The sequence below is a fragment of the Haliaeetus leucocephalus genome, unplaced genomic scaffold, assembly GCF_000737465.1.
Source record: "Haliaeetus leucocephalus isolate CR32 unplaced genomic scaffold, Haliaeetus_leucocephalus-4.0 Scaffold450, whole genome shotgun sequence".
NCBI lineage: Eukaryota > Metazoa > Chordata > Aves > Accipitriformes > Accipitridae > Haliaeetus > Haliaeetus leucocephalus.
In genome coordinates, this window is record NW_010972886.1 from 3,940,714 (window position 1) to 3,963,225 (window position 22,512).

General features: G+C 37.9%; 1 protein-coding gene across 4 annotated transcripts in view; it reads left to right on the forward strand.

Moving 5' to 3' along the window:
* The window catches only part of HBS1L (HBS1-like translational GTPase), a 67,009-nt gene that overhangs the window by 21,129 nt on the left and 23,368 nt on the right, over positions 1-22,512 (forward strand). For 3 of the 4 annotated variants that reach the window (XM_010574658.1, XM_010574660.1, XM_010574659.1), the window contains one exon: positions 14,650-14,758. The exons of the other annotated variant lie outside the window; for it this stretch is intronic. In XM_010574658.1, coding sequence (XP_010572960.1) covers positions 14,650-14,758 — 109 coding nt within the window. The remainder of the gene's footprint in view (positions 1-14,649; positions 14,759-22,512) is intronic. 4 annotated transcript variants of the gene reach the window in all.

Genomic DNA, 22,512 nt, shown 5'->3' on the forward strand with positions numbered 1-22,512 from the left:
GTAAACGCCCCCCCCCCCCCCCCCCCGTATTCTTTGTATTTTTTAATAGCCATTGCTTCCTCTGCATTTTTGTCCTTCCTCAAATGTACTCTATATATGAACAAGGCAAGACAGCAGTGTGGCAAACTAATTTTGTTTATTTAGGAAACGAGCAGAGTGCTTACAATTAGAATTAAAAGAAGCAGCAAAAGTAGATATTGAAGGCTGTTGATATGACAGAGAAGACAAATAGAAAATTTGACAGAAACAAACTCAAAATTATGTGGCAGTAAAGTATGCCTTGGTAGTTTCAAACTGCTTTATCTAACAGCTTGCATCTCAAGCCATGCTTTGAGAATGTGGTCATCCTCTCCTTTGGATGTATTTAGCTATTATTTGTCTTCTATTAAAGACAGCTGCTGTTGAGTAGGTTTGTGTATTATCTATTGAACTTTCATCTGTGTAGCACTGAGGACAAAACTAAGATTGTAGTCTTTTTTTTTTCCAAATGGCAGGAGTTGCTCAAGTTTAGGAGGTACATACAGAAGAAGTCTTTAATAGCACAGGAGTATCTGGAAAGTGTACCAGCAAGAGCTGCTGGTCATGATGTAGTTAGCTGTCGCAGAAAGCTGAGCTTTGAATCCCAGTAGTAAGGTAGAATAAAATGCTGGTTCTCTAGAATAATTATGACCAGTCAAGGCCTCTTCTATTAGAGAGAAGTCACGTATGGAGTAACACATCTTCATATATCCCATTATTATGGACATAGTACCAACAACTGGTAGATAAGAACGTGACCGGACTTTAAGCCTCATTTCCCTCTGTTTTTCTTCTGATGCTCTACCATGAGTGGAAAATTGTATTAAGGAGAGGAGTAGGACTCTGATGATGATGGGAAGATGTTCTGATGTTAAGCAGTATCTTAATTAAGAATTATGTTCCTGCGGTTAAATTTTTTTAAAAAGCTACTTAATATTTTGTAGTTGGAATAACGGAAAAATTGATCTAATGGCATAAAACACCACCCCTTAATCTGAAATCTTGGAATAGTTAAGGAGGGGAAAAGCCAGTACGTGATCAATATTAGCCTCTAATTTGGAGGAAAAAACCCCAAAGGAAAATCAGCACCTTGTTAATTATTTTGCTTGGTTTTGATAAGTGTATATGTTTTGCTTCGTTATTTTACATTTAGTCCTAGTACAACGAGTACTATGAAAGGTGTATGTTCACTCAGCAAATTTCCTTTGAACAGATTGTGTGAAATGTTTAACTTTACCTAATTTACATGTGCAAAGGAGCACAATGCATTTTTAATGCCTTTTGTTTCCAACCTGTCCTTTCTTAACATTTATTCTTTCTGATACATTAAAAACAATAGAAATCTGAACACATCTAACATTTTTATCTTCAAAGTAATTGTTCAGGTGGCTTCTAAATGTATGCATTAAACTATTTAAGATTCACAGCTTTTTAAAATAAACTCAGTTAATGTATCAATTTAACTTTTTACAAGGTTGTACATTTCCAGTAGCTTCTTAAGGTTTGGATATTAAGAGACTGGTTGGAATAGCAAAAGAATAGGATTTTCAGCTCACAGTACCTTTGAGCTACGCTGTTCTGTAAAACCCTGTAAAATATCATATCTTCTACTCTATCCTCCATGTTTTTAATACAGCTCTTTTGTAATCAGGGGCTTATCAGCTGCTAGGTGTGGCAGTTCTTCTGTAGTTTGGGCTCATCAGCTATCAGAGGTACCTTTTGCATCATTCTGTCAGGTGTATTATTGGTTCATGTGAGCAAACGTTGTGTTTTTTTCTTTAAAAAATTTATTTACAATACTTAGCTACTTATCTTAAGTAAAGGCATCCATGTGCACCGCTACAAATACGTGCTCTGAAAAAAATTCCCATTGTCTTGGGGGCACATGGGCAGAAACTGTTCTGCTAGACTGCCTTAAAAAGTGAGAGCACCTATTACATGTAACATGCTGGCTCCCGTTTCACAGCTTATTCATGTTTCTTTGGAAGCTTTTTTCTATCCAGAGTAAAAGGCGTTGCTTATTCACTGAGCTGGAGGCCTTGCATAGAATGTGACCATTTCTGCACAGCAGGCAACCTTGTAAAATGTCAGTGTTGTGTTTTACTGGTTTCATCTTCATTGGAGCATGCCTTCCAGCATCATTATTTCCATTCTGGTGAATACTGTCAGCTTTTTCCTTGTCAGTTTCCTCAATTTATTAAAATCACTCATGGTCAAGAAGCACAAGCACTAAACATTGTTCTGTGACATTTTGGAAAATGACTGTGTCTAATTTCTCTGGTCAAAATAATATCTTTTAATGATTTTTATTTTGGGATTTATAACAGCCCAACAGTTTTCACCATATTACAGTTTGTTTTGTTTTTTTGTTTTTTTTTTTGGCAACAACTTTTTGTTTGTGTTCTTGTATCTAATTGTAGTTTTCAATATAGAGTTGCTGTACTCTTTGGTACATAGTTTTTTATAAGAATATGTATGGTTCATGTAGAAAAAGTTCTGTAACTTTGTTCATCTTTGTACCTTAGAAAATTGCTATTGAAGAAAAAGATACTGTCTTAATGGAAGCAGAGCAATGTCCTGAAGCAGTTCTTGTTGAGTTCAAGTCTCTGCTATGGTTATGGACCATAGAATTTAACTAGCATTTAAGTATTTGTACCTAAAATGCAAGATAGGTCTGCTTAGAATTTCGTGTATGAACAAATACTGAACATCCCCCAAAGAAGATGGCTGTTGAGGCTCAAGCCCAAAGCTGATTAGTAGTCTGTAGTGAAATAAATTTTAATTCAAGATTGTAGCTCGCCAAAGTGCAGAAAACCCCCAAACCCGAAACTGTCAAGAGTCTGAACATTTACTGTGGTGTGGATAATACATATATCATCTACAGTTTCTGTTGGTTATAGTAAGGCCTTTGTGCCTAGTTTTACCAGATCCGAGAAGTGCCCTAACTACTGGCTTGGGAATATGTCTCTATCTTTATTGATTAGGAGGTGGTGGGCATGGTGAGGATGATCAAGAAGTCAATTTTGTCACGATGCAAAGTAAAAATGCTTGAAATATGAACTGTTCCACATAATGTGCTTCTGTCTTTTCAGTCCACTTTCTGTTGGCAATCCTGTGCCACCATTCCTACTGTCTTTACCCTTAGTGAAATTCTAATGCATACTGTCATTTCCTTTCACCTTCATTATAGGAAAGGCTTTCAAAATTGGAGTCTTTGGCTGACTTTTTGTAAAATATGTAAGTAGAGTATGTCTATCTTTTGTCTTTTTAAGGAAGAGACCACAGACTAAAAGGGGACATTTCTGAGGATTTACTATTTAATTACCATAACCTTGCAAGCAGAAATGCAAAAGTTAACGTCAGTCAGTGAGTCTGTCTCCCTTGTACTCATGAACAATTCCTGTTTTTTTGTTATTAAATGCATTTGTGTTGAGTTTACAGTAAGGGGGGGGGGGGGTATACATAGTGTTTTCAATAATTGCTGTACTGGTGGACCTTTTTGATTTTGGGTTTGTTTATTTTTTTCTTTTAAACCATACTCAATCTGTTGAACATCTTTTGATTCTTTGAAATCATGTCTTACAAGTTCCTAAACTGCCTTTTTCAGTAGCTGTTAAATTCTTGATATATGATTAGGTTGTTCTTTTGGTCCTCTGAAGCCACAAATCTTCCACTCTGAAATCTGCTGTATGCTGTGACACTGCAATCTGCACTGCCATCCCTGAAATCAAGGAGGGGCATCAAGTAGGTGTATTTTTCTTATATGAGGCTAACTTTGCAGAGAAATAAAAAAGTGAATGTGTGGACAAGTCAAAACTTGCAAATCTGACTGACAAAATTTTAAGAAAAAAATTCATTGATTCTCCCACAGATACGTCATCTTCTGGCCCAATCACGGTCTAGTGTGGTTATAATTTCACCAGCAGAGTGGGAGAGTTGAGAATTCACAGAACCTAAATTAAGTAAGGTTTTAGCTTATCTTACCTTGAAGTTGTCACTGCACTAAAAGTTTGCAAAATACAATTTTCCAGAACTTATAAACGCTGAAAATACTTGCAGCTTCAACATACTTAATTGTACTGGACTAGTAAATACATTTTTTTTTTTCTTCTGCAACTTTAAAAGGCCACCTCATTAAGCTTTTGGAGAAAGTTTGCAGAATGGTTGTGGAAGATTTGAACAGATGTAAGATGATTTTACTTTTTTCTATACTACCAGTTTGCTGGTATGATTTTCTTGTTCACTGTTCTTATATTTAAACTGCTCTTTCATACTGAAGTAATTTTGGTGCATAAATAGAAGTTGTGGATCAGGAAAACTTTCTTTTGCAAAATGCCTTGCACTCCTGCAATACAATCAACAGGAATGTACTTGCATAGGGAACGTCAACATGTAAGAGGCATGGTGGTGTTTCTGAATTACCTGGATGATGTGCAGGCAAATAGCACCATCCTCTGGCATTATAGTATTAGTTAAGAATTAAACCTGAAATTGCTCTCTAGTTATTTTTGGAAATTCAATATAATTGTAATAGAATGTACATGTTGTACTTTCAGTTTTACATACTCATTTTGGGCCAAGGTTTTAACAGAAATTCTGGTAATTTGCATGGACTCTGTGTATTCTGTTCAATTCAGTGACTGGCTAAAGAGGATATCTTTTTAGGGTTATCCTGCCCATAGTGCTGACTCTGCTCTTTACATGACCATTTATGGTAGGAAGTTGCACTTCAGAAATATCAGACTGAGCTTTTTCTAAATCTCGGTGAAAGACAATTCACAGTCATTTAAGAAAAATTCGTTGAATTAGAAAACACCACCAACGACTTACGGTTGTGTATGTGTGGGAGAGTAAAGGTGCTGTTACAGAACAACTGCAAATGTCTAATAAATTATTTTTACAGCAGATTGTAGCTTCGGTTACGGATTGAGAAGGAGCATCGTTGGCATTGCTAGAGTGCAAAGCAATATACCTCCCACAAATAAGGTTTCAGTAGTTACAGGATGAGTTGTACTGAGTTATGATTATGTGAAGGACTGGATTTTAGTCCATTTAACTGTAAGTGGTAGGCATGAGAAATACCGCAGGGACATTCTTTTCAAAAACTTGACGGATGAGAAAGTCACTGTTTTTATTGTTGTGAATTCCGATTGGACCTTTACATGTTTACGTATCAGAAACATCAAAAGGAGGCAGCTGATGTTTGTGTAATCTCTAGAAGAAAACAGACACCCCTCCCCAGTCTGCCTTTCTGTGCAGCAGATCTCCGTTCTTTTACACGGGAGGCGTGCGCTTAGTGAAACTGGAAATCTTGAGAGTTTTACTCCGGTGACAGTGCCTTTCCTTCCCCTAATATATTAACTGTGAGTGTAAACTAGACCAATTATCCATGTTTCTGGAAAGACCATACCAATGGTCTACATATATAGCTGAACTATACATTCCTTTGTTGACCTGCGTTGCTTAAACATAACTTCTTAGAAACAGATGCTGATTGAAATGTCGTATTAAGCATCCAGATATTGAGACATACAAGTTTAATTTGCTAAAACACTGAATGCTTCCAGTTGTAATAGAGGTCAGTAAAAAGTTTTATATAAAAATATATATTATAGCATTCTCTGAGATATTAGGTTTCTGTGGGACATCAGATATTCTAAATTAAATGAACACCATTCAGTGGAATGATTGAAATAAAGAGTCACAGAGAAAAAATAGCTTTAATAGGTACCATTAATTTTGTGCTGTTTGAGTATTTGAATACATGTAACTTGACTAAGTCCTGATGGCCAGAAAAGTTCCATGGGAAGGTGTTTGTTTCTGGTAAGAAGAGTAAGAGAACACAGCACTAGCTGACTGCTGTATTCTGTATCATTTGACTTCAGTCGGGGAGGAAGTGTTGGTGACAAGAGAAATGGTGAGACTCCAGAAATTTTGGCTAAGTGCCGGGCAGGAAAGAAAATGTGTTATTGCCTTGTTCTAACACATTCCAGCCCATCTGCTTCAACCTGATCTAATGTCAGTGTCTGTGTCCTGATTCTCTAATTTAGTAGTGTTCCAGTTTTTTTGCTTAATTCCTGTTTGTGTCCTAAACACAACATTTCCTCATGTAATTCCAAGTTTTTCACTGCAGTTCTATTTTTTCCACTTTATCATTCCAAATCCCTCATCTAGCCATTCCCAGTTTCCTACCTATTCTCCAGTCATTGGCCATGATTATTTTCCACATTAATTTTTTTCCACCCATAGTTTGTGTTCATTTTCAGTTCTGATACTCTTCTGCTTCCTTTGTTGATGTTTAGCTCTGCATATAACTTGTCACTCTCCTTTACACGCAGTTTTTCCCCAAGTTAGGTTGTCAACTACTGTCAATTTTTTCATGGTCACTGCAGCTCTCATTTCATCTTCTCTGCTTTATTGATTTTCATTCTTGTAGTCCTTGTCTGTTTTTGATAATCTGCTTGTATTGCTGCTTGCCAATGCTCACTATACTGTTTGTTTTTTCTCTTGCTCCCAGTTTTCTTTACTTTTTATGATTATCTGAGGCAGATTCATGCCTCCAGTTTACTGATGTGGTAGGAAACTACGGAGACCACAGGAGAGGTAGGATTTGCTCTCATGACACAACCGAGTCCAGTCTGGTCATAACAACCACAGCAGCTACATATTGAATGCTGATGATGCATTTTGGGGATTTAGTTGTTAAAACTTAAGCCATAAGAGCATCTGCAAACTGTTTTCTATGGCCTAATTGAGTGGATTTTCAGAAGGTGAAAAGATCATTTGAAGGATTTAATTTATGCAAGTAATATTTGCTTCAGGTGCCTTTGAAAATAAACCGTTTTGTCTGATCTTTAATCTTCCAGTTTCCTTGTTCTTCCTGTCTGGAAGGAAAAAAAAAAAGTAGTCAGTCCCAGGCAGGTACCTCACTTGAGCAAATTAATTTTGGACTAAAGAGTTCAAGTTGCTGAAAGTGGCAAGCATTGAAAATAAAGCCTGAGCTATGAGAAGTGCCAGCTAACTGTAACAGGCGAGGCTCCCAGCCCTTCTGGTTGTGCCTACTGCCTATCCAGTTGTTGCACCTGCATGTAGTGAAGCAAACTGTTTCTGGAACTTCAGTCTTGGGGTAGCAAGTTGTGCTGTTTCTGTGTTGTGGGCCACAAACAACTGGCCCATCTTGGAGATACTCTGGAATATCACTCAACACCTTCTGTATCCCTCCTGCCTTCTGCTGTATCAAACCTTAAAAATGAAAAAAAAATATTTGTAGTCAGGTGCAAGTAGACTTTTTTCCCAGCATTTTTCAGTGAAAATGCCTAGTCCCAGTTTATGGGGGGAAAAAAAAAAAAAGGTCATATTCACCATCTAAAACTTTGTAGAGAAGGTAATAGTTATAACAACAAGACGAAGTTACCTGGAAAACCCCTGACTGTGGTTTCTATTAGGAAATAACCTTTCTTTTAAAAAGAAAAAGTTCAGTGTTCTTGTTTGGAGAATTGTTTTCAGTAGTATCTTTAGAATGGCTGTGTCTCAGCACTGCGGGGTGACTTAGCAAGTTGCCTTTTCTATTACTTTGGACTGCTGCATTATTTTTGTAAGTGCTGTGGATGATCGGTAGCATCCATTTGTATATTGCGGTTCATAGTAGTATTATGGCATATGTTTTCCTAAAAAAATGTGTATTTTGAACTCTATAATTTAAATACTAAAGTAACATTTTATTTTGAGTTTTTTTCACATGTGACATTTTTATTAGAGCTAGGTGGTGTTTCTTTGCTATGAGAGGTGCTCCTTGGAGGGCTGCTGATGTTTCTAGGATCATAGAAGAGTGGGAGACTTTTCTAAATAATTTAATTTTTCCTTTCCCAATTATCCTGTATTGCTTTCTATATTTGCATAAGAAAGGATGTCTGTGTGTTGAACTTCTCACATGTGCAGCAGACTTTGTCACTGATCTGTTACATCCAAAGAAATTTAAATGATGGGCTATAGGGATGAGTGCACGGCAAATTATATGCAGGCAGAATGTTTTAAGGGTTAGCGAACTGTGTAAATTTAGGACGTCTGGGATGTTCTAAGTTCAGTAGTTGTGTTATGTACTGGTAGGATGTGGTTGAGAGTCCTGGCCTTCTGATATTCCCAGCACTGTGATTTGTTGATAATACTAATACTCAGTACCACTGCCACTGAAGATCCAGTATGCTCTGTGGCAAGCTTAACTAAAATGTGCTGCAAGTTGCTGCTGTGTCCCACAGCATTTTGTAGAATTTGAGTGTCAAATAATTAAGTTGAATTATTTAAAAAAAAAAAAAAAAAAATTCAATAGTGTATCTCTAACAACAAATTTTTATATTCCCTCCTGTTATTGTTTTTCCTGTGTGCTGTGAAATTTGAAGGGAGAAAAATACAATTCTACTGTTTTTAAGGCAAGTTAAAAGTTTAATTAAAGGCTAGAAGCTCGCAAGGTTTATGGCATAAATAGAAGGATATATGGTTTGAAATTTGTCAGCTGGGGTTTGTTATAGTCAAAATGTTCAAATAGCTGATTACAATGATGGATATATTAGATGTTAATATAAACCTGCATACGTGTGGGCAAACAGGTGATACATGCTTCTGAGCATGAAATTGTATGTAATCAGGCTGGCATCTGTGCATCTGTTTCTCATGTAGTCCATATTTGGAATATTTTCACAATTATAGGGCCTTAAAATTAGTTTAAAATCATAGCACAGCATATAGGAAGGGAAGTATTATCTTGATAGAGGCCTCAGTTATTAAATCTTCTTTTCAGACAGATTCTGTCTTGTCTGTGCTGTTGTTACTAATACACTCAATAGTTGCACTGCCAGTAATGTAAGCAAAAAATACATTGCTTTTTTTAATCAGTGAGTCACGAAACATACTTAGAACAAGCTCATGACATGGTGCACAAAACCAGCACAAAAAAGTGCACTCTCTTTTTTCTTTTATGCAATTGGTGGCTGTTGCTGTATAATCAGTAGATAAAGGTGTAAGTGGCTTGCTTGTGGTTATATAGAAAGTCTGCAGCAGAGTAAGGGATGCAAACCGTATCTTCTAGATCAGAAGGCATGGTGTTACATGTATATTTTTCCATGGCAGTGCTGGTTTAGACAGTGCTAGGAGGACCTGCTGAAGTAAATGAATTCTGTTATTAAGTGTCAATAGTATCTAGGCTCCCCAGCCCCATTCAAAATTGAAATAGCATGCAGCTGCCTTTTTTAAGTGCTCATACCACTTTTGAAAATAGAAGAATCAATATAAACCAAGTAAAAACTTCAAAAGCATGTAAATGCCTTAAAGTTTTAAAGAAAAAGAAACTGCAGTTTGCCACAGTTAATTAACACATCATTCCCTTGGAGGTGCATTCCTTTGCCTGTGCTGGTACACTGCTAGCAGTTGTTTTGTGTGTAGACATGGATTTATTTAAATGGGATTGCTATCTGAAAAAGCATGGACTCAAGGCATGCCTAACGTGTTGACATTTTTCCTTTCTTGTTTTTCAAGCTGAATTCAGGCATATTAAAAATCTGGTTCATTTTATCAGAAGCAGGCTTCTTTGTGCAATGGTGTACTTGAGCTTAAAGTTTCAGTGCCATTATACAGTTTGATGAGGGGAAGACAAATTGGGAGGAGAAGCCACTGTGTATACGAATCAAAAACAGTGGCGTTTTGTTTCTATTGTTAAAAAGGTATGGCCATCTGAATGAAGCCAGTGTGGATTTAAATACCCACTGCTAGTGTGCATTTCTTCAATATGCCAATATCCCTGCTTCACTTGGTATCAACATGTCTTTCTTGAGCTGGTGGTTGTTTAACAAACTCCTGTTGCTTTTATGCGCCTCTAAACTACCTGGGAACAGAGTAGACTGACAATCCACTCTTCCAAGAACTGAAACATAACTTCCATACCTGCAACAGAATTAGAGAAAAGACCAATTTTTATCTTCTTGTTACTTTCAATGTAAGTATATAAACGAACTAAAACTGAAAAAAGAACTTCTTAAGCCTGTTATGTATGATAAAGAAGCCAAAATAATCTCTTGATTTGTTTTTTTGAATCTTTTACAGGTACTCCTTACAACCATTTTTACAAAGGAAATCCAAAATCTAGGGAGTTGCTTACAGTAAGGGAAGATGATTGACTGTGTCCGTACACTTTTGCTATTCCAGCTTGAACATCCAGAGAGAGTGTTTTCATTTTTAAAGACTGTCCCTATGTTTTACTTGCTTCCTGCATATATATGTGTCTGTGTCCTGTGTATCAGTCTGCCAATAACTTTATTGTGCCATCAGATTTTGGGGTTGTACTTTTAATAATTTTGAAGTTACAGCAGGTGTCATTAGTAATACTTTTTGACTAAATCAAAAGGCCTTTAAGTCAGAAGACCAACTGGCAGTCACAGGAAGGGTAAAAGCAAAGAGAAGAATAATGAAGGGAAGAGAGCTTTGATTGTCAAGTTGTCACCCACTGCCATAGTTGTACTGGAGTACAGTCAGTGCAAGTCTGTCCCTTTTGGTATTAGGCTCATCCTAATTTAATACTGAGACAAGGTGCATCAGTGCATGTTCTGTTTTGTAATAGTGTTTGACTTGTAGCTACAGTATGCTTTAGTGTAGGTACTCTGTCAGAGCAGTCTAAATACCAAATACCTGTCTGAAAACTGCTTAAAATAGGCTAGAAGTTTTGGGTTTTAAACATTCTGAATTGTGAGAACTATCATGCTGACAACTTTTACATTTTTATAATTGATGAATGTATGCTTTGTTTTCATGGAAGGAAAATTTCTTTAATTTTCCTAGTATTAAGTTAGTGAAATGCCAGAATTTTTATGGAGTGTCCTGTTGAGTAAAATCTCTTGCTCTGCAATTTGACACCATTGGCCAATCAGTGAATTTACTTGCATGTAATCCACTCTTATTTTTACTTTCTGCAATGCTAGAGTAGTGAAATGTAGCAAGGAGCTATTGGGGCTTCTTCAGGAGTTTTGAAAGATATGTTTGTCTTTTGTTTTTATTTTATGTATACTCTTCATTTAGGAAACGTATTGTCATTGAATTACTTAGGTATGTGTTTAAGAATGTCCAAATGGCAGTAGGCATGAAGAACTTTATGAAGGTTTTCTTGGCAAAAATTTATATATTCTTTATATCCTTTCCCTTAAGAGGTTGGTTTTCTTCACAGCTGCTCTTGTCCTAATCAGATTGGGATTACTGCAGCTACATTTTTCCAGGTTTGTAGTGCACTTCAGTTTCCATAGGATACTCTGCTTGTTGATTAAGAAGTGTTTTAAGAATCATATCAGCATTGTGCATTGACTTCCTTTTAGTTCCAAGGTGCAGTTTAAGGATTTGCATACGATCTGTTAAGTGCTGAATAGCTTTTGCTTTGCCTGACAAAGCAGATAAGAATTTATCATGTGGCTTTTTTCAGTGCCCTGTGGATTAGATAGTAAAGTATACTCCTTTCCTGGCCTTGTGTCATTTGTAATGAAGCCCATAATTATTAATCTTTAATGATGCCTGCAGTGCACAATGCGCTTCTTGAATGTTGAAGTCAGAAAATGATATTTGACACTTCTGTCAGTAGTGTTACTAATAATCTTGTGTTGTCTTTGCATCTATTTGAATGTCGCCATTCCAGGATTATCTTCTATGGTTTGGTTTGTCTTTACATGATCCTGGTCTGCTTCCTTGTTGTGCCTATACTGAAGTATTGGAGCTTTATAAAAATAAATAATTAAAGAAGAAACCCTGCTGTCGATGGACAATTACTTTACTTTTTCTTGCTCTTTGTAATTTTATTTTTGTACCTGTTGTGGTGTAACTCCAGCCAGTAACTAAGCACCACACAGCCACTTGCTCGCTCCCTTCCCCCTCTCCCCCCAGTGGGATGGGGAAAGAATTGGCGGAAAAAACCCCAGTAAAACTCATGGGTTGAGATAAAGACAGTTTACTAGGACAGAAAGGAAAAAAAAATAACGGTAATAAAATGACAATAATAATAATAATAAAAAAAATTGGCATATACAGAACAAGTAATGCACAATGCAGTTGCTCACCACTTGCCAACCGATGCCCGGTTAGTTCCTGAGCAGCAATCCCCCCAGGCCAACTCCCTCCACTTTATGTACTGGGGATGACGTCCCATGGTATGGAATACCCCTTTGGCCAGTTTGGGCCAGCTGCCCTGGCTGTGTCCTGTGCCAACTTCTTGTGCCCCTCCAGCTTTCTTGCTGGCTGGGCATGAGAAGCTGAAAAATCCTTGACTTAGTACTTAGCAACAACTGAAAACATCGGTGTGTTATCAACATTCTTCTGGCACTGAATCCAAAACATAACACTATAGCAGCTACTAGGAAGAAAATTAACTCTATCCCAGCCAAAACCAGGACAGTATCTTCTTTCAACTTTTAGTGTTTCCTAATCTCTGGTTTTAAATTTCTGTGTTTTCTGAGTCAAATAGTTGATTCATTGAATGTATTTTGTCTCCTTGCACATTTAACTTTGAATCAGTGTCAAACATCCCAACAGTATTTGTACAGAGTGAAGCTTAATTTCTGAATTGATTAGAGAAGATGTCTTTTGTAAAACCTTTGACTTGCTTTTGGATCATAAGTAGCAAATATTGCTAAGAGATTGCAAGTTATTTTCAAGTTATATGATATGAATTGTTATCTTGGTGTCTTTCAACTAACCTCATTTCAATTTCATTGTGTTTTTTGTAACTTTTAGTTCCTAGCAGCCAGATTTCAAACATGGTATTTTCTGAGAAATAACTGTAATTCAGCTTTCAAATGACATGTAAAGCATTCATGTTTAACTGGCAGTTGAAAATGATGGCTGCTTGAAAATTGTTAGAATTGAAGTGGGAAAAAACATACCAAGTTGGCAACAAAAGTAATGTAATTTTTACTGTAACTGAAGTGATTACTTATTAAAAAAATGCTGTAGGTGATCTATGTAGGAGCTTCAAGATGAAACAAAATATTTGTGCTTAACTAGTAGTCCTTGTCCAGTGCTCTGAGAATTTCATATTCTGAATCTTTGCTATCTGTTTGTCAGTTACATAATTTATGATTATTGTAAACTATGATTTGTGCTGTTGCCTTTATTTCTCTTACTGTTTTGCCTTATTTACAGTGTACTTGGTATGCAAATATTAATAATACACACACAGACTATTTCTTCCAGAGATGTTCAGGTGGCATATAAATAAAATATCAGCAGATAAGACAAATGAGGGAGATGAAGACCAAGTCATCAGTTAAATAAGAATGTCTCAATCTGTAGTGTGATTGTTTAGAAAAAGTTGCACAACAGCTTTTTTGTATGCTGTCTATTATAGACACGTCTGTGGTATTCTGTTTCCTTGCCTGAAATCTTCAGCAACATTGACCACAACTTATATATAACCTGTAAAGCAATATGATTCTGTGGTTTTAAAGGTGTAGCTGTCATACTTTAGAACGCAGGAGTTAACCTAAGTGAGTAGGACCAAGTGACTCCAACAGTTCATCTTACAGTAGTAATCTAAAATACTTAAAAGATTAACTTGTTATTCAAAATAAGTTTTCACTTGGCTCTGACTATCTGAATTGGTCTGTTACTGGAGGAGTAGCGTCATTTTTCTATTTTTGAAATACAGCTGTAGGTGAAAATTGTTTAAAACTTGCAGCTTAATTCTGAATTCATGTTATTGTTTTGCTTTCCTGTGTGTAAAACATCCTTCATAACACAAGGTACAGCTGCTGTCACTCAAGCTGTAAAGCTGGAAGTCTCTTTCCTTGAAGGGAGAAGGGATCCTGACATATTAAAGAGGGAATTGTGGAAAGAAAAGAGCTAGTTTACTTCTTTTATTTAAACTCCTCCTCACCAGTGTAAATTTTTTTTTTTTACAGCTTCACAAAAAACTAATAGCACTGTAGTGCTATTAGTTGTGAAACTGTAGTTTCACAAAATTAAGAATGAACCTTACTGTAATTGTGAAGTTATGGTAAAAATGGATACCTTGAAAGTAATTAAGTTACTCAATACTTGTAATTATTTCTAAATAACCTTTAAATTAGCTAGCTTTTGGGTATTGCTTGGCTTCTTCAGTGTAATTCAGTACGAGACGACTCTGTTTCCAGGTTTCAGGGAAGGCCTGGTAGCCCACACGTAGCTTGTGCTGCTGCTAGCAGTACCTGAGGTAGACATACTTTTTTTACCTTCCAGTAGCCTTGCGGCTCAACAATGTTAAGGCAAAAGAAAAACTCAAAATAAGTATTAACCTAATCAGCTAGTGAGCAGCTGCAAAGCATTTCTTCATCCTCCTATTGCATGAAATGCTGCTGGCATCCTGCAGAACTGCTGTGAGTAAAGGTTTTGAATGCTGTAAGTGTCATGTCAATGCTTGGAGATAAAGATGACATTTTCACACTAAATATAACTGTAGATTATTTTGAATAAATATGTAATATATGCAAGAAAGACACTGAAGTGTGAGAATGCATCATCACAGACTGGTACCTTTTGGGTTGAAGAGAAGTAATGTAACTTGTTAAACTTTATATTTAACACCTTTTAGTCACAACCTTAAGTTCAAACTTACTTTTTGTCTATTACTAGGAAAAACAAGGGATTCCCAGTCAGCCAGAATGGAATCCGAAATTGTGCCAAATATTACCAAAATGACAGTGTCTGGAAAGAAACAATCTATGGGATTTGAAGTTCCATGGTAAGCCAAGCCCTTGTACATCAAGGTACATCAGCAGCTCTTCTTTCAGACTGATGCACCTGTAGCAAGTTTTCTTCTTCTTTTCTTCTATTTTTTACAGCAGTTTTAGTGTCACTCTCCAGAACTAACCATCTCAGCTTCTTGTTTGACTCAGAATTACTTTCAGAAGATGGTACCTCACGTTTTGAGTTTAACAAATCCTTTCACTATGAATAGTGCAGAGAGGTATCAGCTAGTCAGATTATTTAAACATCCGCTTCATAGAATACTGAACTTTCTTGGGGTTCGTTTATTTTAAATTTAGTTCTCTAAGTGGAATTATGAAATCAATAAATCTTAACTGTAATTGCTTGTTCTTCAAAGGAAGTAATACATTTAAGAATAATTTATGGGGAAAACAATCACTTATGGTTAAACTTTGCCTTCCTCTGCAGCTTGTACTAACTTAAACAGGTGTCCAGGGTACAACTGTTGCAGAGAAGAAATCAGTCCTCCTTATGCTTTAGCTAAATTGGAGTGGTTGAGCAGTAGTTCTAATTTTATCCTGACTTGGAACTGTTGGGGGGTTGTCTTGTGAGAGCATGAAAACAGACATCTGGATCAGTCTGCCTACAACAGTAGCCAGCAGTGAATAAATATATAAGGACAGGGAATGCGTGTTGGGAATACAATCTGTGAAATGTCATTATGTCTAGCATTCTGTGGCTCCCCATAACTTTTTTTTTTAAATTAGGCTGTTTCTATTAAGAATGGTTAATGGATTTTTCTTACCTGAATGTGCTTATGCTGTTTTTGAACCCAATCTTACGATAGCCACCTAATCTGTGGCAAGAAATTCATGGTTCATGCTCAGGAAAAAAATCCACAAGTGTAAGCAGTGTCAACATCCCCACTTCATCCTGCAGTGTTTGCAGTTCTGATCTGGAGAGTGTTTTGGGGACTGAGAGGGTAGCATGGTCTTTATTTTACAGTATCTCGTGCATGTTTGATAACTGAGTGGAAAGCAAGCAGTTGCATCTACTTAGTCTGTTAAGCACATTTAATGCAAGGTGTGAAGCTGATGTTGTTATTATACCCTTTACACTGCTAAATGCCATTGCTGAGAGGCATCACTTTCATTCAGCTATTTAGATGCAATAAGTGCCAAATGAAAAATTTCTGGGCCTTTCAAAATCCTCTTTCTGTGCTGAGATTTGCAATACATAAAAGGGAACATAACTTCTGCCTCCCAGCCGTGGCTCTACTAAGAGTGACTCTGGGTGTGACAACTGGACTTGATCACAAAATTCCTATCAACATCATGGCACCTTCATCTTTGGTGTTTCTACTACAGTTCTTACAAGCTGGAGTTTTTTGTGGGGGCTTTTGTGGATTAAATTAATTTGGATAGAAGTTTATAAAAAGAAAGGAATCTTAAGTGAGTGAAAAGATCTGCCAGCTAGTCCTGGATAGTAGTGATTGAATTTTTTAGCTGTAATAATGACTATTTAAAATGTTTGTTTATAAAAAAAGAGCAAATACAGAATTTTGTATCTGATACTTACTTAGCAACTGCCACACCTTGTGTATGTATGCCTGCTCCATAGAGAAGGAGGAGATAAGAAGAATGCTTCCTCATCTGTACACTGGAGTAATTCCTGGATAGGCTAGTGATGACTCAGTTTGTGAGGAAAGATGGTTGGCTCTAACATGGTTCTCAGCAACTCTGCCTCTCTTCAGGGACCCTGAAATAGTTTGTATCATGCTTGCTTCCGGTTTAGTGACATACTGTTTTTTGTGACAGAAAAAATTAAGCCTTCAGGACCTGCTGGTAATCCCTTTAGATAAATCCTCAATATTGTGAAGACATTTTTTAATTCACCTCACTTACTTAGTGGTACCGCTGAAATGCTAGTTGAGAACAAGCCTCTTCTGCTGTAGAAATTGGATGCACATTAGGAACTTAGCTCTAAGTGGGAGAACTAAGTAAGAAGTGGAGCAATTTGCAAAAGAGCATGAGATTTGGAGCACAGCTAATCAATGAATATGGAAGAACGCACAATTTTAAATTGTAAAGTTATCTGCACGTCTAAAGACCCCTGCTTCAAGGAGTCTGTGATGGCTTCCTTTCTTCTTTTGTCCTACAGGCCACTGTGGAGGCAGTGCCAAGGCACTAGGACCTTGACATGAAGAATGGGGGAGGAGGCCTTGACCATATTTGCATCATATTTTTCCTTCTTTGCTGTAGGACAGTGGCATTTGCTCTCCTGTTTCTTTTCCTAACAGTTGGAGCTTGACCAGCTCCTTTCCACAGACTCTGTGTAAAGTCTGTGCTAAATATATTGTGGTTAGCTGAAGCACTAGCTTGTCTCGCACCTTTGTAATGACTTTGTATGCATCCATTTCTAAACTTGAAAAACAAAGCAAAATGTGAACCCCTACCTCAACTCCATGAGTATCAGAGGTTGGGTTTTTTCTTCTGCAGTTATCTTCTGGGTTATTGACAGCATAAGTTTGAGTTGTCAGGGAACAGAATGAATCTGTTTATTAACACCTAAGAAAGGGTCATTCGTTCTTTTGATTCTCTTCAGACCCTTTTTATGTTATTGTTGCATTGATAAACGTACTGCAGATGGTTTATAATAACATGGATTTCTAAGTACATAGTTTATGTCACTGACCAAAAGCACAGTGTTATAAATTATTCATAGCAGTTTGGATTCTAAACCACCTGTTACTATGCTGCATATTCTCACCCCCAAATATTTGTATGGTTTTGATGCAGACACCATTATAAGGTGATTGTATAGTATGTATGAACTAGTTTTTGTTGTCACCTTTTATGGGATCTTAAAGGTAATTCATGGACCATGTTTTTAAAACAGGGGCCTAGCGTTAGCAAAAATAACCATTCTTTGACTAGCTATTCAGTCTTTATGATTCAGTCTTGTTATGAGGTATGACCTCATAATAATAAATGAATCTTATTTAAAATGAATGGATTATTAGAAGTCATTAATTGCTTTGAGCATTGATTGCCTTTGTTGCTGGGTGTTCTTAGTGGGATTGTCTACAGAAAATGGAGTTTGCTTACTTTTGACAAACTGTTTTTCTGATGCTCTAGCAAAACTTACTTACCAGGCTTTTTCTTCCTGTTAAGTAATGAAGGAAGCCAGAAGAAGTTGTGAGCAAAAAAAGGGTGATTATTTTAATCAGCCTGACCAATATTGTGTAATTAATAATTCTGAAAGGGGAAATAAATGTAGACATTCCTGTAATGACTGTAAGTACTCCGAAAGAGTCGGTTGTATAAAAATAATTCACTAAGTGTCCAGACTAGAAGATTGAAAATAATGTTTAAAAGCTGAATTATGCAGAGTTCATCTTCAGCAGATAAGCTTTCAGGTTCTTCTTTGAATGCGTGGTAGTGTGAACTTTTCAACAGTTGTGTGAGATTGAGTGTCTTCTAACATGTCTTACAACAACATATGTTGTATATCTTAATTTTCCCCAGAAAACAGTGATGTAACCGTAACATTTTACTTGGTTTACTCTTGTAGTTCTTGTTGGCAAGATAACATAGAAAGTTTCTGGTATGGCAGTTTTAATTTTGACTAAATGTTGGTCCTTGCCAGGCTTTTGTATGTCTGCTGACTTCCTAAAAAAAAAAGCTGTGGTAAGCTCTTTTGCCATTTGTGCCTCAATTGCTGGTGGTTAAGCTTTCTTGAGTACATGACCTTAGTACACATACAAGGTGCGTAATGGTTCTGTCCTTTCGAAGAAGTCAAGAGTTGCTTAATGGCTCCATGTTAGCAGCTAGCAGTGATGTGGCAGACAGGCACAGATGTCAGCAAACTGAGAATCTTGGTAGTTCCATCGAGTTCTCATACAAAGACACAAGCAATTGGTTAGGAGTGCACTTCCTCCAAATATAAATTTTTCTTGATATGGTGGCTCAACATAACTCAGGCCAAGTTGGAACTTTGCTACCGAAGATGCTTGCTAATGCAACTGACTTGTTTATACCCTCAACTGCCTACACTAGCAACATACTAGGTACTAGTATGCTATCCTATATGCTCTGTCTTCTGACAGAAATTTTCAATTCAATAATATTGAAAAATCTCTGTGGAAAAGGCTTACTCAAAAGCATTTTAAATGTCGTTCATTTTTTCATTGACTGTTAGAGATGAAGCTCCTTAGTGTTCTTCTGAGCTGTTATCAAGCTTTCAATAAACGACTCATCTGGTTGTCATGAGGAATAACTAACTGTCAGGGTCTTATTGCTGCGTGTCTCTTCATGTACTTCCGTGAGACTAGAGTTGTACATTTCATCTGCCCATCTTCCTGTTTAGGTACCCACCAATAATCTCCCTCTCCCTTTCCCTAACATTGGTCAGCAAAAAGTTGAGTTATCTCATTAGAGGTGCTTTGTAGGTAGATCATATACTCTATCCATTCTGCTGGTTTTCCTCTGAAATGGCAAGTCTTGGTTTATCATGGCACAGGTTGTTTTCAGGTTTCCAAAACATGGTAATATCTGAAGCCTGTAGAACTCTAAGTGGAGCAGTGTACTGACTGTTCAAATATTGCACCCTTGGAAAAGTCGCAAGGCCTAATGTTATGATGGCTGGAGTCACGTTTCACTTGTTAATTCACTTGCATCTAGAGCATTTTCTTTGCACCACCCAAAATAAAAATTATTTGGCAGCCTTAAGCAGTGGTAGTCACAATAAAAGCTAGTTAGAATGGAGAAAGTAGTATTTTATCTGGCAATAACCATGATTCTCTCAGGTGATGTAATTAGTTTGAATTCTACTGCTCAGCATCCATCCTCTTTTTTGGAATCCTTACTGATATAGGCTTTGGCCTGCAAGAAGATCTGAGCATCTAGGATTAGAAAAGAAATCATTACCTAGCTAAACAAAGTAGAATTTAGAAGCTTACAAATAACTTGTCTTTCAAAACACATTTTTGTCTTTTAAATAGGCTTGGTGTGACAGTCTGAATATATTTTGGAAAGCTATAGAAAACCAAGAGAGTTATGTTTTTGGGTCACATTACTTACAGCTTCATCTAAATATCTTCCTTTTAAATTTTTTTCATTTTTGAAAACTTGAGTAGGGAAGAAATCCAGACATTGAAAAGGGGAGAAGACTATTGCCGACTGCAAAGGCTGCTTTGATACGGCTTCTTACGGAAATACTTCTCTTCAGAACTGCAAATAGGAGAATTTCAAGGAAGAAAACTTGATACCAATGTAAAATACCATATTTGCATTACAGTGTGACCTTTGCATATTGGCACTAGTCATAGTACTTCAGTGTGAAAGTGCTAGATGTTATGCTGAGATTGAACTGAAGTTTATCTGAAAAAAAAGGAAAAGGATAAAAGTGTGTCTCGATGAAGATGTCTAATGCAAATTAATTGTAAATATATGAGGCTCTCGATACATGATTCAGGCAAAAATGATCTGGTGTACTTTGTCATTCAGATGATTTTAAATATGTTATTAAAATATGTAGAAAGCTTTGTCCCTGCAATTCTTTGCATAATTGCCTTCTATCAACTTGATTGTTTTCAGCCAATTTTTATGAATTAAAATGTCTGTAAAGAGGCATTGGAGAAAATAGTTGTTGTGCCACTCCAAAGTAGATTTTCAGCTTGAACTTAATATACTATTTAAGGAATTTTGAAAAACAGAGCCTTCTGTTCAGCCTTATAGAAATGCACTTATCTCTTGCAGTAAAAGAAACCACAAATAACAGTAGTGACTGTTTTTCTATGGAATAGTTCATGTCTGATCACATTTCTCCATAGCTACATATAAAGCAATGATGATCCACTAATTTTTGGAATTTAGGGAATCAAGTGTATCTTCTTATAATGGGTATTCAGCTTGTTAAGATACGATGTTATATACTGGAGCTTGTCTAAGGCTACACTTGGTGATACAGTACAGCTGGTTTCATAGAATCATAGGATGGTTTGTGTTGGAAGGGACCTTAATGATCATCTAGTGCCAATCCCCCTGCCATGGGCAGGGACACGTACCACTAGACCTGGTTGCTTAAAGCCCCATACAACCTGGCCTTGAACACTGCCAGGGATGGGGCATCCACAGCCTCTCTGGGCAACCTGTTCCAGTGCCTCACCACCTTCATAGTGAAAAACTTCTTCCTTACATCTAATCTAAATCTACCCTTTTTCAGTTTAAAGCCATTACCCCTTGTCCTATCACTACATGCCCTTGTAAAAAGTCCCTCCCCAGCTTTCTTGGAAGCCCCCTTTAGGTACTGGAAGGCTGCTATAAGGTCTCCCTAGTGCCTTCTCTTCTCCAGGCTGAACAACCCCAACTGTCTCAGCCTGTCTTCACAGGAGAGGTGCTCCAGCCCTCTGTTCATCTTTGTGGCCCTCCTCTGGACTCGCTCCAACAGGTCCATGTCCTTCTTACATTGGGGGCCCCAGAGCTGGATGCAGTACTCCAGGTGGGGTCTCATGAGAGTGGAGCAGAGGGGCAGAATCACCTCCCTCGACCTGCTGGCCACGCTTCTTTTGATGCAGCCCAGAATGTGACTGGCTTTCTGGGCTGCAAGCGCATGTTGCTGGGTCATGTTGAGCTTCTCATCAACCAACACCCCCAAGTCCTTCTCCTTAGGGCTGCTCTCAATCTGCTCATCGCCCAGCCTGTATTTGTGCTTGGGATTGCCCTGACCCATGTGCAGGACCTTGCACTTGGCCTTGTCGAACTTCATGAGGTTCGCACGGGCCCACCTCTCAAGCCTGTCAAGGTCCCTCTGGATGGCATCCCATCCCTCCAGCGTGTCAACCGCACCACACAGCTTGGTGTCGTTGGCAAACTTGCTGAGGGTGCACTCAATCCCACTGTCCATATTGCCAACAAAGATGTTAAACAGTGCTGGTCCCGGTACCAGCCCCTAAGGTATGCCGCTCATCACAGGTCTCCACTCGGACATTGAGCCGTTGACCGCAACTCTTTGAGTGTGACCATCCAGCCAATTCCTTATCCACCAAGTGGTCCATCTGTCAAATCCATGTCCCTCCAATTTAGAGACAAGGATGTCGTGCAGGACAGTGTCAGATGCTTTGCACAAGTCCAGGTAGATGATATCTGTTGCTCTTCCCTTATCCACCAATGCTGTAACCCCATCATAAAAGGCCATGAAATTTGTCAGGCACGATTTGCCCTTAGTGAAGCCATGTTGGCTGTCACCAGTCACCTCCTTATTTTCCATGTGCCCTAGCATAGTTTCCAGGAGTATCTGCTCCATGATCTTGCTGGGCACAGAGGTGAGACTGGCTGGCCTTTAGTTCCCCAGGTCTTCCTTTTTCCCTTTTTAAAAATGGGAGTTATGTTTCCCCTTTTCCAGTCAGTGGGAACTTCCCTGGACTGCCACAACTTCTCAGATACAGCTAGTGGCTTAGCCACTTCATCTGCCAGTTTCCTCAGGACCTGCAGATGCATCTCATCAGGTGCCATGGACTTGTGCACCTTCAGGTTCCTTAGATGGTCTCAAAACTGGTCTTCTGTGGTGGGCGGTTCTTCATTCTCCGAGTTCCTGCCTTTGCCTTCTGCGACTTGGGTGGTGTGGCTGGGGCACTTGCAGGGGAAGACTGAGGCAAAACAGTCACTGAGTACCTCAGCCTTCTCCATGTCCTGGGTAACCAGGTCTTCCGTTTCCTTCTGAAGGCCCACATTTTGCCTAGTCTTCCTTTTATGACCAACATATCTGTAGAAGCTTTTCTTGTTGCCC